The sequence below is a fragment of the Leuciscus leuciscus genome (genome assembly GCF_965113295.1).
Source record: "Leuciscus leuciscus genome assembly, chromosome: 15".
Lineage (NCBI taxonomy): Eukaryota > Metazoa > Chordata > Actinopteri > Cypriniformes > Leuciscidae > Leuciscus > Leuciscus leuciscus.
The window spans coordinates 21371172-21384567 of NC_138739.1; the positions used below are offsets into that span (position 1 = coordinate 21371172).

At 37.1% G+C, this 13396-nt stretch overlaps 3 protein-coding genes and 1 long non-coding RNA gene across 4 annotated transcripts in view; 3 read left to right on the forward strand and 1 right to left on the reverse strand.

Annotated features, from left to right (window-relative positions):
- Positions 1-480, forward strand: part of LOC309475644 (SLAM family member 5-like) — a 101683-nt gene extending 101203 nt beyond the window's left edge. Inside the window, exon 2 of the transcript XR_014197746.1 lies at positions 31-480. The gene's annotated coding sequence lies outside the window, so the exon portion shown is untranslated. The remainder of the gene's footprint in view (positions 1-30) is intronic.
- LOC309475721 overlaps positions 1-13396 on the reverse strand; it is a 105332-nt gene that overhangs the window by 41253 nt on the left and 50683 nt on the right. The window lies entirely within an intron of this gene.
- On the forward strand, positions 1208-8215 carry LOC309474922 (uncharacterized protein; the record flags this gene model as incomplete). The annotated part of the gene is made up of 4 exons (XM_082137541.1): positions 1208-1466; positions 1595-1924; positions 3037-3339; positions 8190-8215. The coding sequence occupies exons 1-4, from the start codon at positions 1418-1420 to the stop codon at positions 8213-8215; spliced, it is 708 nt and encodes a 235-aa protein (XP_081993667.1). The 5' UTR covers positions 1208-1417.
- LOC309474923 (uncharacterized protein) lies at positions 10452-12621 on the forward strand (the record flags this gene model as incomplete). Its single annotated transcript, XM_082137542.1, has 3 exons — positions 10452-10710; positions 10839-11168; positions 12281-12621. Exons 1-3 carry the CDS (start codon positions 10662-10664, stop codon positions 12619-12621), a joined length of 720 nt encoding a protein of 239 aa, XP_081993668.1. The 5' UTR covers positions 10452-10661.

Below are 13396 nucleotides of genomic sequence, written 5' to 3' on the forward strand. Positions count from 1 at the left end.
CACTCTTTAGATTTTATTTTTCTGTTTCAGGTGTGTTTGGTGAAACTGATGAAGTGAAGTCAGTGTCAGTGACTGAGGGAGATTCTGTCTCTCTAAACACTGATGTTCAAGTACAGAGAGAAGATACGATATTGTGGACGTTTGGACCGCAAGACACTCGAATAGCTGAAATCATTAAAAGGGACCAAATGAACTATATATTTGTCAGTAATGATGGAAGATTCAGAGACAAACTCCAGATGGACAATCAAACTGGATCTCTGACCATCAGAAACATCAGATCTGAACACACTGGACTTTATGAACTGACGTATGGTAGATGGCAGTTCATGACTGTCATGTGAACTCTATTGTCTATTGTCATGTCGTCATGTTCCACTAGATGGCAGGAAACCACAGAACATACTGATGTTAAAGCTGCACTATTTAACTTTTCTTTTATTTCTTAACGTGTTTTGTATTACTCTGGTAGGAGAAGTGTTTATAGACCTTATGTAGCCCCGCCCCTTTTCTGGAAAGAAATAGATTAGAATGACAAATTGTTCAAAAGCAACAGACTGAAAAGACGCCAGTTTTTCAGTTAACAACCCTGTTCTACCTGTGATTAACAAATCAGTCCAAAAAGAAAGAAAAAAAGCCAAATATAAAAATTCAAATGTCCCTGTTAGTTACTGTGAAGTGATGAACTGCCTACGAAACATTAAAAACATGTCTAGACCTGAAATGATACTTGAGCTTGAGCTACAACAACTGTCAACATTTAGGCTACCATACGTCAGCATTGAGGGTTTATTATTAAATCACTTTTCTTATACTATTTCTCAATATCTCAAAACCCTGTGTTTCTTCTAAGCTATATTTACGTTATTGACTTAATTTCTTTAATAAAAAAAACAAGTTACATTCAGACAATGCTTTGCTTTATCCTGACCACACTGTCAAGAGAAACAGAATCTGTGACAATTACAAGTTATTAAAATGAAACCCCCTATTTCAAATAATATTTCATAAAATATTTGATGTATAGGCCTGATAAAACCCTATGCCTATATATATTTTGGTAGAGATTATTATAGTGAACTTTATATTGCACAAATAGGCTATGCTTTCTCAAAATATGTAATGAAAGCCATTTTATGGTGAAATAGTTCTAAAATAAGAACAAATAACTGTTTCACCATCACCAATAATTCCCACATAATATTCTATTTAAAGCGCCGTACAGCTGCAGGCAATGATAGAGTCATACGTCATCTCGTCTTCCTCTGTGAGCACGAGCAGCAGACAGACACATTCAGAGAAACACGAGTTTTGAACAGTAGGCTACTTTGCTTAACCGTTTGAAAACACGTAATCAACCGCGCCATGAGTGCTTTAGCCTATTTATCAGAAATCGATTGGACATCTTTTGAGGAAAATGATTTTAAACACTGCTTTCATCTGTCTATGCATTCTGATCACAAATGGTAAGTCGGATTTAATCTCATGCAATGTGCGAGCGACTTGAACACAATGTTTTACAAATACACGTGTTTCTTATTCACCATTGTTTGTTTGTTATGACATAATATTCATTTGTTTGAATCTGTTTCAGCTGTGTTTGGTGATTCAGATGAAGTGAAGTCAGTGTCAGTGACTGAGGGAGATTCTGTCTCTCTAAACTCTGATGTTCAAGTACAGAGAGATGATCAGTTATTGTGGACGTTTGGACCTCAAGACACTATAATAGCTGAAATCATTAAAAGAGACCAAATAAACGATATATTTGTCATTAATAATGGAAGATTCAGAGACAAACTACAGATAGACAATCAAACTGGATCTCTGACCATCAGAAACATCAGAACTGAACACACTGGACTTTATAAACTAACCGTCATCAGAAGTAGAAAAACACAGAAGAGATTCAATGTTACTGTCTATGGTGAGTAAACTGTATTCAATTATATCACAAATAATGCTAATTATTTATTGAATTCTAGTCTGTAGTGGTGTATAATATTTTAATACAGAATTCAAATGCTTAAATAATAAATGAGACATGAAGGCCCTATGTGTTCTTGAAACACATTTCTTGAAACTATGCCTCATATTCTCAAAAAGGTAAACACAAATTCCCCAAACATCCTATTTTCAAGTCACAATGAAGCTCTACACTCAAAACCATTTTTGCTGAAAAACTAAACTTTGCCCTCAGACATCACACACAAGCTCTCACAAACACACACACTACAACATAGTCTAACACACCAGTGCAATAAATTCAAAATAAAAAAGGTGCAATAAATTCAAAACAACATTTCCAAAACTGGTAAGTTATGCATCCTCTTCCTTCACCTCTTCCTCCACTCCCATCTACTCCTCCTCCCCCTACCCCCTACCCCCTACCCCCTACCCCCTACCCCCTACCCCCTCCCTCAGACAAGTGTGTTAAATTTTGACTCTCTGGGTAATTGTGTGCTAACTGAGCTGAAGCTGTGCTGACTTGAGTGAGCAATATTGAATGCTAGTGCTTTATACATGACAACATGGTGTAGGCAATGAGAAATTAAGGGATTTGTGTGTAGAGTTTTGCAGTGACAGTTCAACAAATCTGATTCATGTGTCAAAACAGGGAATAGTGTTTATAGTTTAGGGAAATGGGTGTGCTTTTTGATGGCATTATGGTTTTGAAATTTTAGTTTAAAAGCCTGGTTATAGTGTTTAAGCAATCAAGAAAAACTGTAACACACAAAATAAGATAAAAATGAGCATAAAACAGAAATAACCCGCATACATGGGGTGTTCGAGGCGCACATACAAAACAAACTGCAGACAGTTCAACAGGGAGCGCAGCTCTTAAAGGGGCCACACCCTATTTCCACTTGTTACACGCTGTTCAAATGAACAGGCATTTCCTTTCTTTCTTGGCCTTGCATTCAGATTGTTGGTTTCTTTTTTCTTTTTTGCCTTGCAAGCTGCATCATGTTATTTTTGTTACTGATTGATGATAATGATACTGAGATACATATTTTACTTGTTATTTCATGTTTTCAGCTCCTCTACCCGTTCCTGTCATCACCACTAACACTTCACAGTCTTCATCATCATCAAGATCATCAGAGTCCAGATGTTCACTGGTGTGTTCAGGGTTGAATGTGAGTCATGTGACACTCTCCTGGTACAAAGGAATCAGTGTATTGTCCAGCATCAGTGTGTCTGATCTCAGCATCAGTCTCTCTCTACCTCTGGAGGTGGAATATCAGGATAACAACACTTACAGCTGTGTGATCTACAATCCCATCAGAAACCAGACCACACATCTGGACAACATCAGTCAACTCTGTCAACCATGTGAAGGTACGTCAGCTGTGATATTACAGTCTCCTGACCTGTAGCTATTTATTGAAATATTTTGTAGTTTCATCTTTATGAGCTATAACTTCAACAATATATCAGTAGGTCATATATATGTATGTATTGTGTGCCCGTTGGGCATCCGTAGCAGTCACGTGCAACAAGTGTGATATGATTAATAAAAGGTGACTGGTATCTGAGCAAGTGTTCCGAGTCCTCTCGTGAATATAAAACATAACATGGTGTCAGAAGTTTCGGAATAAAAGTTTAGTTACGATGGCACAACTACATCCGCCATTAAACCTGCATGGAAATCTCTCAGAGAATTAGAAGAGTTGGATACAGAGATTCTAACTTTTCTCCTCGGCCAGCGGGATAGCTGAGAAATCCGAGAAGGTGCAGTGTGCAACATTACTGCATGTGTCATGATTCCTGTCTTGTGTTCCCCTTGTCTTGTGTGGACTTATTTCCTGTTCTGTGCCATGTTTTGTAGTCCTTTGTAGTTTTCTAGTTTATTAGTCTTCCCAGGTGTTTCTAATTAGCCACACCCCCTTATCTTGTTTAGCTTGTTGGTCCCTGTGTATTTATAGCCCTTGTGTTTCACTTGTTACTTTGTCAGTTGTTGTACGTGTAATGGTTGTATCTCTCTGTGATTCCCAAGGTTTTGTTCTTTTGTTCTTTGAGTTCTGTGTTCTCTGTTTTGTGTTACTTTATTAAATCACCCTGCGTTTAGATCCTCGTCTTCGTCTGTCTTCCTCAGCAACATTACAGCATGTAGCAGGGGAAGAGGCAATTAAAGTAACGTTTCACTTAACAGAACAGGTGAAAGACCAAATACAACTGCTGAAAAACAAGTTTAAAGTCTTCTGTGAACCTCGTAAAAACTTACCATACATTAGACGTGTTCTTCATGCGCTCAAAGGGACCCACAGAAACGATTGACGCTTATGTCACAGACCTGAAAAGTAAAGCAAAAGACTGTGAGTTCGTGGATCTTCATGACTCATTAGTTCATGACAGAATTGTATGTGGCATAAAAGAGGCAGACTGCTGAGAGAGGGAGACCTCTCACTTGAAAAAGGAATGCAGCAAATGTGGCTACAAGCATGAATATAGAAATGGTCATGCCTTTGGGAAAACGTGTTAAAACTGTCAAAAGAAAAATCACTTTGCTAAAATGTGCATTTCCAAGAGCCATATGAGCCATGGTAAAAGAATGCACACAGTTGAACAGAGTGAGGATATGTTCATTGTAGGGGTCGACCGATTAATCGGACGATTTTTTAACATAACCGGCATCGGCCAATATCCAAGTATATCAAGCCGATTATTAGGCGGGTGCATCTGTGGGCAGCCTAGTGTTGTTGTGGAACACCTGTTCGACGCACGCTGCGCCTAGAGTCATTCTCCAGCAGAGTGAGCAGACCTCATCCAGTGCCTAAGGAAGGAGCTAAGTTCCTTGGAGAAAACTCCTTTATATTTAAATAAAAACTTTTGATATGTTACTGCCAACTTCGAGAAAAAATATGAATAGGCGACATGACGTTCGGCTACTTTGGATATTGATAGCGTAGTTGAGGTTGCATTAGCACAGCAGAAGGGTTGCTATCATGTCACAATAAGTAAGCAAGAATTTTGCAATTACAGACAGAGAATTTGAGACTTTTATTTGTTCTGTTTGAGTGTCTTATATTTGAGAGGGTTGTCACTCAATGCAGAGAAATAAGTAATAAAAAAAGAGACCACGGGCGCAATCGAAAAGTCGCGTGTGTTTAAAGTCTCAAAGTGTTTACTTATATGTGACCCTGGATCACAAAACCAGTCTTATGTTGCACGGGTATATTTGTGGCAATAGCCAACAAAACATTGTATGGGTCAAAATTATCGATTTTTCTTTTATGCCAAAATCATTAAGATATTAAGTAAAGATCATGATCCATGAAGATATTTTGTAAATTTCCCACCTTAAATATATAAAAAATATATTTTTGTGAGTGGATGCAGCACAATCGCCTATAGAAATGGACAACTTTAAAGGCGATTTTCTCAATATTTCGATTTTTCTGCACCCTCAGTTTCCAGATTTTCAAATAGTTGTATCTAGGCCAAATATTGTCATATCCTAGCAAACCTAATATCAATGGAAAGATTATGTATTCAGCTTTCAGATGATGTATAAATCTCAATTAAAAAAAAATTACACATAAGACTGATTTTGTGGTCCAGGGTCACATATTTGTGTGCGTGTGTGTGTGGGTGTGAGGCGCGGATGCGATCGAACAGTGGAAACATAAAAACATACTCCGTCATTTTGTTTAAGACATAATTCAAACTGCAAAGTGTTTAAGTTACTGTTTATTAAAATTTTAAGGAAAACAAATATATTAATCTGAAATGTAGCAAATTAATTTTCAATTCATTCAGGTACAATTACCAAACATATCTCAAGGTCTTTTTGTCTTTTGTACAAGTGCAGATTGGTCAAGTGTTCAATAAATGTTTTTGTTGAGAAATCGTGTCTATCTTAAAGGACAATTCCGGTGAAAAATGAACCTAGGGGTAATTAACACATGGTTACCGAGTCGATCGTTCCCTGGGATGCGTTTTCATGAAAATCGAATGTAAAGAGTTGTATCTCTAAAAACAGATTAGCTTATAACGCTAGTAGGCCTATATGGAGCACAGAGTAAGTAAAAGTGAATCGCTAGTTAATACCACTAACAAGGCTCAAAATAGCCTCACACTAACACGGTAGCATAATGAGGGTCCCTACATGCAAACCGAAGCATTGAGAACTTTGTAAGTGTACAGACAGTTTAATAAGAAGAAAGACAGTACATTACGTGTTTACTGGCAGGCGTCATCTTGGAAAACAGTCTCGACTAATCGAGTCACGAACCTTTTTAGCCTGAAAAAAAACATATCGGTCGACCCCTAGTTCATTGAAATAATATCTGCGTTATCTCTGGTTTCCGCTTGTACTGCCATAGTAACATGGTGATAGACGTGGACAACTGCGTTACGTCTAGCTGCACGCTCACGCTGTTGTTGTTTCGTTCAAACATTATGGACCATGGCAAGCAGGACAAAAGGAGAACTAAAACGAGGATCAATATTGGCGTGCCGTTTTCGAGATGCCGAGAGCCTCACGTCCATGACAAACTTCGACTTGACAGAGATGCTGCTCTTGCATGTACTTTATTAGACAGGTGATCAAATATACATAAAACTAATCAATGTTATATAGCTCAACATGATGAAATGTTAGAATGTGATCAGTATTCTAATGTTGATCTAGCTCACTGTCACATACAGCAAACAAACTAACACATAGAATAACATTATAACTTTCAACACACTCAAATGCAGTTTAGTATGATAGTGTAGACCAAGAAAAACAGCGCTGCGTTACCTCACAAGTTTCATTCGTCTAATAAACTGACTTGTGTGAGTAGTAATTCAGCACTTGTGTTTGAATGAAATGTCCTCATTCCTTTATATCCGCGGGACTTGCGTGTGGCGCTGAAATCTGTCTCTCATTAGCAATCGCGCCCTGCTTCATACCACAGTCATGTTAAAAAACATTGAATGTTTTTCACTCATCCATAAACATTATTAGATCCATCGGCATGATGACAAGTTCCATAATTCCGCTTAGGCGTCATCAACCTACGCCTTTGTTATTGTAAGAGGTTAGCGACCCCTAGCAGCGAAAAAAAACAAAACAACAACAACATTGTAGCATTAAACAAATGAGTTTTTGTCTAATATTTATATCATATATTATGTAGTTTTATTACGATATCACATGAGCAAGAGTGCCGTTTTCCCCAGCACAATTGCAAATGTGATATTTATTTTATACAACAGTTGAATGAACAATAAGTGAAAATTGTGAGTTACATTTTAGATACAATATTGTTTGTTTTTCCTTTATTTCCCCAACGAAAATTTCTAAATGAAACCATAGCAGATGCAACAGACAGCGATGTTTTTTAATTTTTTTACACAGACTGAATCCGCATTTTGAACTAATCAGTGTAATTAATGATTCAATGGCCAATATAGCTTCTTTCCTGAATGAATCAGCTGTTTGAACAAATTGGTTGAATTAATGACTCCCTCAACTCACTGTCCCACTTACTGGCGGTTTTAGTTTCATATGTAAAGTACCCTTTAATTAAAAAGTTCAAATTAGAAATCATTTCATATTTAAATATTTAGACATGCGTCACGTTTAAGTCGATAAAACTCTTCCGCATAGGATACACCTGTGTATCCTCGCTCATGACTCCTCTGGAAGCCTCCTAACTCCTCGATCCTCGACTCCTCGCGGTGCAAATAGAGAATTGAGATGTCCTTCAAGATGGCTGTGCTCGATCGGTTTCCGGGTCATAGGATGGAGGACGGAGGAGAGAGGAGACGAGGAGGGATATTGAGAAGCACCCTGTCATCCTAACAACAAACTGGGCCGAACGTAATGGAGACCATCAGAGCAGCAATAGAGGTAGTGGGAGGGCAATCTAAACACTTTTTGTTATACTGGTTGAAACTCATGATAGCAATCAATAATAGAAGTCGTCTAAATATAAAAACATATATATAATATATATATATAATATATATATATATATATATATATATATATATATATATATATATATATATATTCTTTTTTTTTGTGGAAGTCTCATGACCAAAAAATGCAATGATAGGATGTCCTACCTGCCTGTCAACATATGTATTTCATTACTGTACCTCTGTGCACCCATTATTATTGTAATGTTATGTTGTTTGAGACATGAGGTAATTTAACCTCGTGACACTGCTGTGTGAGTTCATGTGTTCTGAAGATGACGTGGCTTTGGAGATATTTTGAAGGGAAGGTGGGATCTCATGCATATGTATTGCTAACTTGTGAAGGGTTGGATTCTAGAATCCACTGCCGCTTCAATGTATATCTTTTGAGTGGTTGTTAGTAAGTTATTAATCCATTTGTATCTGTCTAAATATTAAATTATTTGAATGACTTCAAGTTTATGAGGTTTTAGTCAAAGGGGTCATATAATGGTACATGCACTTTTACAAGTTGATTGTACTGAAATGTGTGTTGGCAGTGCCTGTACACAACCATCATAAAATGATAAAAATCCATGCAGTGTTTTTTTTTTATTTTTTATCTTCTTATATGTTTACCCCTGTCTCAAATCAAGCCGTTCGATTTTGTGACGTCACAAAAACAAAAACAAAAAAACAAAAAAAAATTCGGTTGTGTGATCCTGTTGTTTCTATGTTAACTCTACAGTGGGTTAAAGATCTGTTGATTCCACAGGAAGGTTTTTTTTTTTTTTTTTATGCAAGAGAAGCAGAAACACACTGAAGATCCTGATCACTTCACTTCTGTATTAAAATACACATCATATTATTTATTATTTTAAACCTCTAAAATCAGAAAAGTATCTGTTGTCTTGTCTGTTTTTTTTTACTTCAGGTTTCATGCTCTGACGCTCACAGCTGCGGTAAAACCTTTGCTCTGTTTTTTAGGTCAGTATAACCTTTTACTCGACAAACCTTTGTGTGTCTTATTAGACGTTTGCAGTTGTTCAGTGTGTTCTACTTTGTTCAGGATTTAGAAGGATTTTACAATTTCATTTGAGAGTTTTAGAAAGTGGAGTGTGTAGTTGTATATTTCCTGAACTTCTGTTGTTCATCACAGCACAGCACTATGAGGAGTGTGTTGCTTTCAGAGACATTTTGAATATGATGTCAAACGCTGCCGTCTTCTGTCTATGTGTGTGTGTCACAAATTGTAAGTGGATTTCATTTAACTTTATGTATTTATGGAGTTCAACTATGTTCTATGTGTTTGACTTGTTTAATTTGAGTTAAACTATTTTATTTCAAACTGCACTCTTTAGATTTTATTTTTCTGTTTCAGGTGTGTTTGGTGAAACTGATGAAGTGAAGTCAGTGTCAGTGACTGAGGGAGATTCTGTCTCTCTAAACACTGATGTTCAAGTACAGAGAGAAGATACGATATTGTGGACGTTTGGACCGCAAGACACTCGAATAGCTGAAATCATTAAAAGGGACCAAATGAACTATATATTTGTCAGTAATGATGGAAGATTCAGAGACAAACTCCAGATGGACAATCAAACTGGATCTCTGACCATCAGAAACATCAGATCTGAACACACTGGACTTTATGAACTGACGTATGGTAGATGGCAGTTCATGACTGTCATGTGAACTCTATTGTCTATTGTCATGTCGTCATGTTCCACTAGATGGCAGGAAACCACAGAACATACTGATGTTAAAGCTGCACTATTTAACTTTTCTTTTATTTCTTAACGTGTTTTGTATTACTCTGGTAGGAGAAGTGTTTATAGACCTTATGTAGCCCCGCCCCTTTTCTGGAAAGAAATAGATTAGAATGACAAATTGTTCAAAAGCAACAGACTGAAAAGACGCCAGTTTTTCAGTTAACAACCCTGTTCTACCTGTGATTAACAAATCAGTCCAAAAAGAAAGAAAAAAAGCCAAATATAAAAATTCAAATGTCCCTGTTAGTTACTGTGAAGTGATGAACTGCCTACGAAACATTAAAAACATGTCTAGACCTGAAATGATACTTGAGCTTGAGCTACAACAACTGTCAACATTTAGGCTACCATACGTCAGCATTGAGGGTTTATTATTAAATCACTTTTCTTATACTATTTCTCAATATCTCAAAACCCTGTGTTTCTTCTAAGCTATATTTACGTTATTGACTTAATTTCTTTAATAAAAAAAACAAGTTACATTCAGACAATGCTTTGCTTTATCCTGACCACACTGTCAAGAGAAACAGAATCTGTGACAATTACAAGTTATTAAAATGAAACCCCCTATTTCAAATAATATTTCATAAAATATTTGATGTATAGGCCTGATAAAACCCTATGCCTATATATATTTTGGTAGAGATTATTATAGTGAACTTTATATTGCACAAATAGGCTATGCTTTCTCAAAATATGTAATGAAAGCCATTTTATGGTGAAATAGTTCTAAAATAAGAACAAATAACTGTTTCACCATCACCAATAATTCCCACATAATATTCTATTTAAAGCGCCGTACAGCTGCAGGCAATGATAGAGTCATACGTCATCTCGTCTTCCTCTGTGAGCACGAGCAGCAGACAGACACATTCAGAGAAACACGAGTTTTGAACAGTAGGCTACTTTGCTTAACCGTTTGAAAACACGTAATCAACCGCGCCATGAGTGCTTTAGCCTATTTATCAGAAATCGATTGGACATCTTTTGAGGAAAATGATTTTAAACACTGCTTTCATCTGTCTATGCATTCTGATCACAAATGGTAAGTCGGATTTAATCTCATGCAATGTGCGAGCGACTTGAACACAATGTTTTACAAATACACGTGTTTCTTATTCACCATTGTTTGTTTGTTATGACATAATATTCATTTGTTTGAATCTGTTTCAGCTGTGTTTGGTGATTCAGATGAAGTGAAGTCAGTGTCAGTGACTGAGGGAGATTCTGTCTCTCTAAACTCTGATGTTCAAGTACAGAGAGATGATCAGTTATTGTGGACGTTTGGACCTCAAGACACTATAATAGCTGAAATCATTAAAAGAGACCAAATAAACGATATATTTGTCATTAATAATGGAAGATTCAGAGACAAACTACAGATAGACAATCAAACTGGATCTCTGACCATCAGAAACATCAGAACTGAACACACTGGACTTTATAAACTAACCGTCATCAGAAGTAGAAAAACACAGAAGAGATTCAATGTTACTGTCTATGGTGAGTAAACTGTATTCAATTATATCACAAATAATGCTAATTATTTATTGAATTCTAGTCTGTAGTGGTGTATAATATTTTAATACAGAATTCAAATGCTTAAATAATAAATGAGACATGAAGGCCCTATGTGTTCTTGAAACACATTTCTTGAAACTATGCCTCATATTCTCAAAAAGGTAAACACAAATTCCCCAAACATCCTATTTTCAAGTCACAATGAAGCTCTACACTCAAAACCATTTTTGCTGAAAAACTAAACTTTGCCCTCAGACATCACACACAAGCTCTCACAAACACACACACTACAACATAGTCTAACACACCAGTGCAATAAATTCAAAATAAAAAAGGTGCAATAAATTCAAAACAACATTTCCAAAACTGGTAAGTTATGCATCCTCTTCCTTCACCTCTTCCTCCACTCCCATCTACTCCTCCTCCCCCTACCCCCTACCCCCTACCCCCTACCCCCTACCCCCTACCCCCTCCCTCAGACAAGTGTGTTAAATTTTGACTCTCTGGGTAATTGTGTGCTAACTGAGCTGAAGCTGTGCTGACTTGAGTGAGCAATATTGAATGCTAGTGCTTTATACATGACAACATGGTGTAGGCAATGAGAAATTAAGGGATTTGTGTGTAGAGTTTTGCAGTGACAGTTCAACAAATCTGATTCATGTGTCAAAACAGGGAATAGTGTTTATAGTTTAGGGAAATGGGTGTGCTTTTTGATGGCATTATGGTTTTGAAATTTTAGTTTAAAAGCCTGGTTATAGTGTTTAAGCAATCAAGAAAAACTGTAACACACAAAATAAGATAAAAATGAGCATAAAACAGAAATAACCCGCATACATGGGGTGTTCGAGGCGCACATACAAAACAAACTGCAGACAGTTCAACAGGGAGCGCAGCTCTTAAAGGGGCCACACCCTATTTCCACTTGTTACACGCTGTTCAAATGAACAGGCATTTCCTTTCTTTCTTGGCCTTGCATTCAGATTGTTGGTTTCTTTTTTCTTTTTTGCCTTGCAAGCTGCATCATGTTATTTTTGTTACTGATTGATGATAATGATACTGAGATACATATTTTACTTGTTATTTCATGTTTTCAGCTCCTCTACCCGTTCCTGTCATCACCACTAACACTTCACAGTCTTCATCATCATCAAGATCATCAGAGTCCAGATGTTCACTGGTGTGTTCAGGGTTGAATGTGAGTCATGTGACACTCTCCTGGTACAAAGGAATCAGTGTATTGTCCAGCATCAGTGTGTCTGATCTCAGCATCAGTCTCTCTCTACCTCTGGAGGTGGAATATCAGGATAACAACACTTACAGCTGTGTGATCTACAATCCCATCAGAAACCAGACCACACATCTGGACAACATCAGTCAACTCTGTCAACCATGTGAAGGTACGTCAGCTGTGATATTACAGTCTCCTGACCTGTAGCTATTTATTGAAATATTTTGTAGTTTCATCTTTATGAGCTATAACTTCAACAATATATCAGTAGGTCATATATATGTATGTATTGTGTGCCCGTTGGGCATCCGTAGCAGTCACGTGCAACAAGTGTGATATGATTAATAAAAGGTGACTGGTATCTGAGCAAGTGTTCCGAGTCCTCTCGTGAATATAAAACATAACATGGTGTCAGAAGTTTCGGAATAAAAGTTTAGTTACGATGGCACAACTACATCCGCCATTAAACCTGCATGGAAATCTCTCAGAGAATTAGAAGAGTTGGATACAGAGATTCTAACTTTTCTCCTCGGCCAGCGGGATAGCTGAGAAATCCGAGAAGGTGCAGTGTGCAACATTACTGCATGTGTCATGATTCCTGTCTTGTGTTCCCCTTGTCTTGTGTGGACTTATTTCCTGTTCTGTGCCATGTTTTGTAGTCCTTTGTAGTTTTCTAGTTTATTAGTCTTCCCAGGTGTTTCTAATTAGCCACACCCCCTTATCTTGTTTAGCTTGTTGGTCCCTGTGTATTTATAGCCCTTGTGTTTCACTTGTTACTTTGTCAGTTGTTGTACGTGTAATGGTTGTATCTCTCTGTGATTCCCAAGGTTTTGTTCTTTTGTTCTTTGAGTTCTGTGTTCTCTGTTTTGTGTTACTTTATTAAATCACCCTGCGTTTAGATCCTCGTCTTCGTCTGTCTTCCTCAGCAACATTACAGCATGTAGCAGGGGAAGAGGCAATTAAAGTAACGTTTCACTTAACA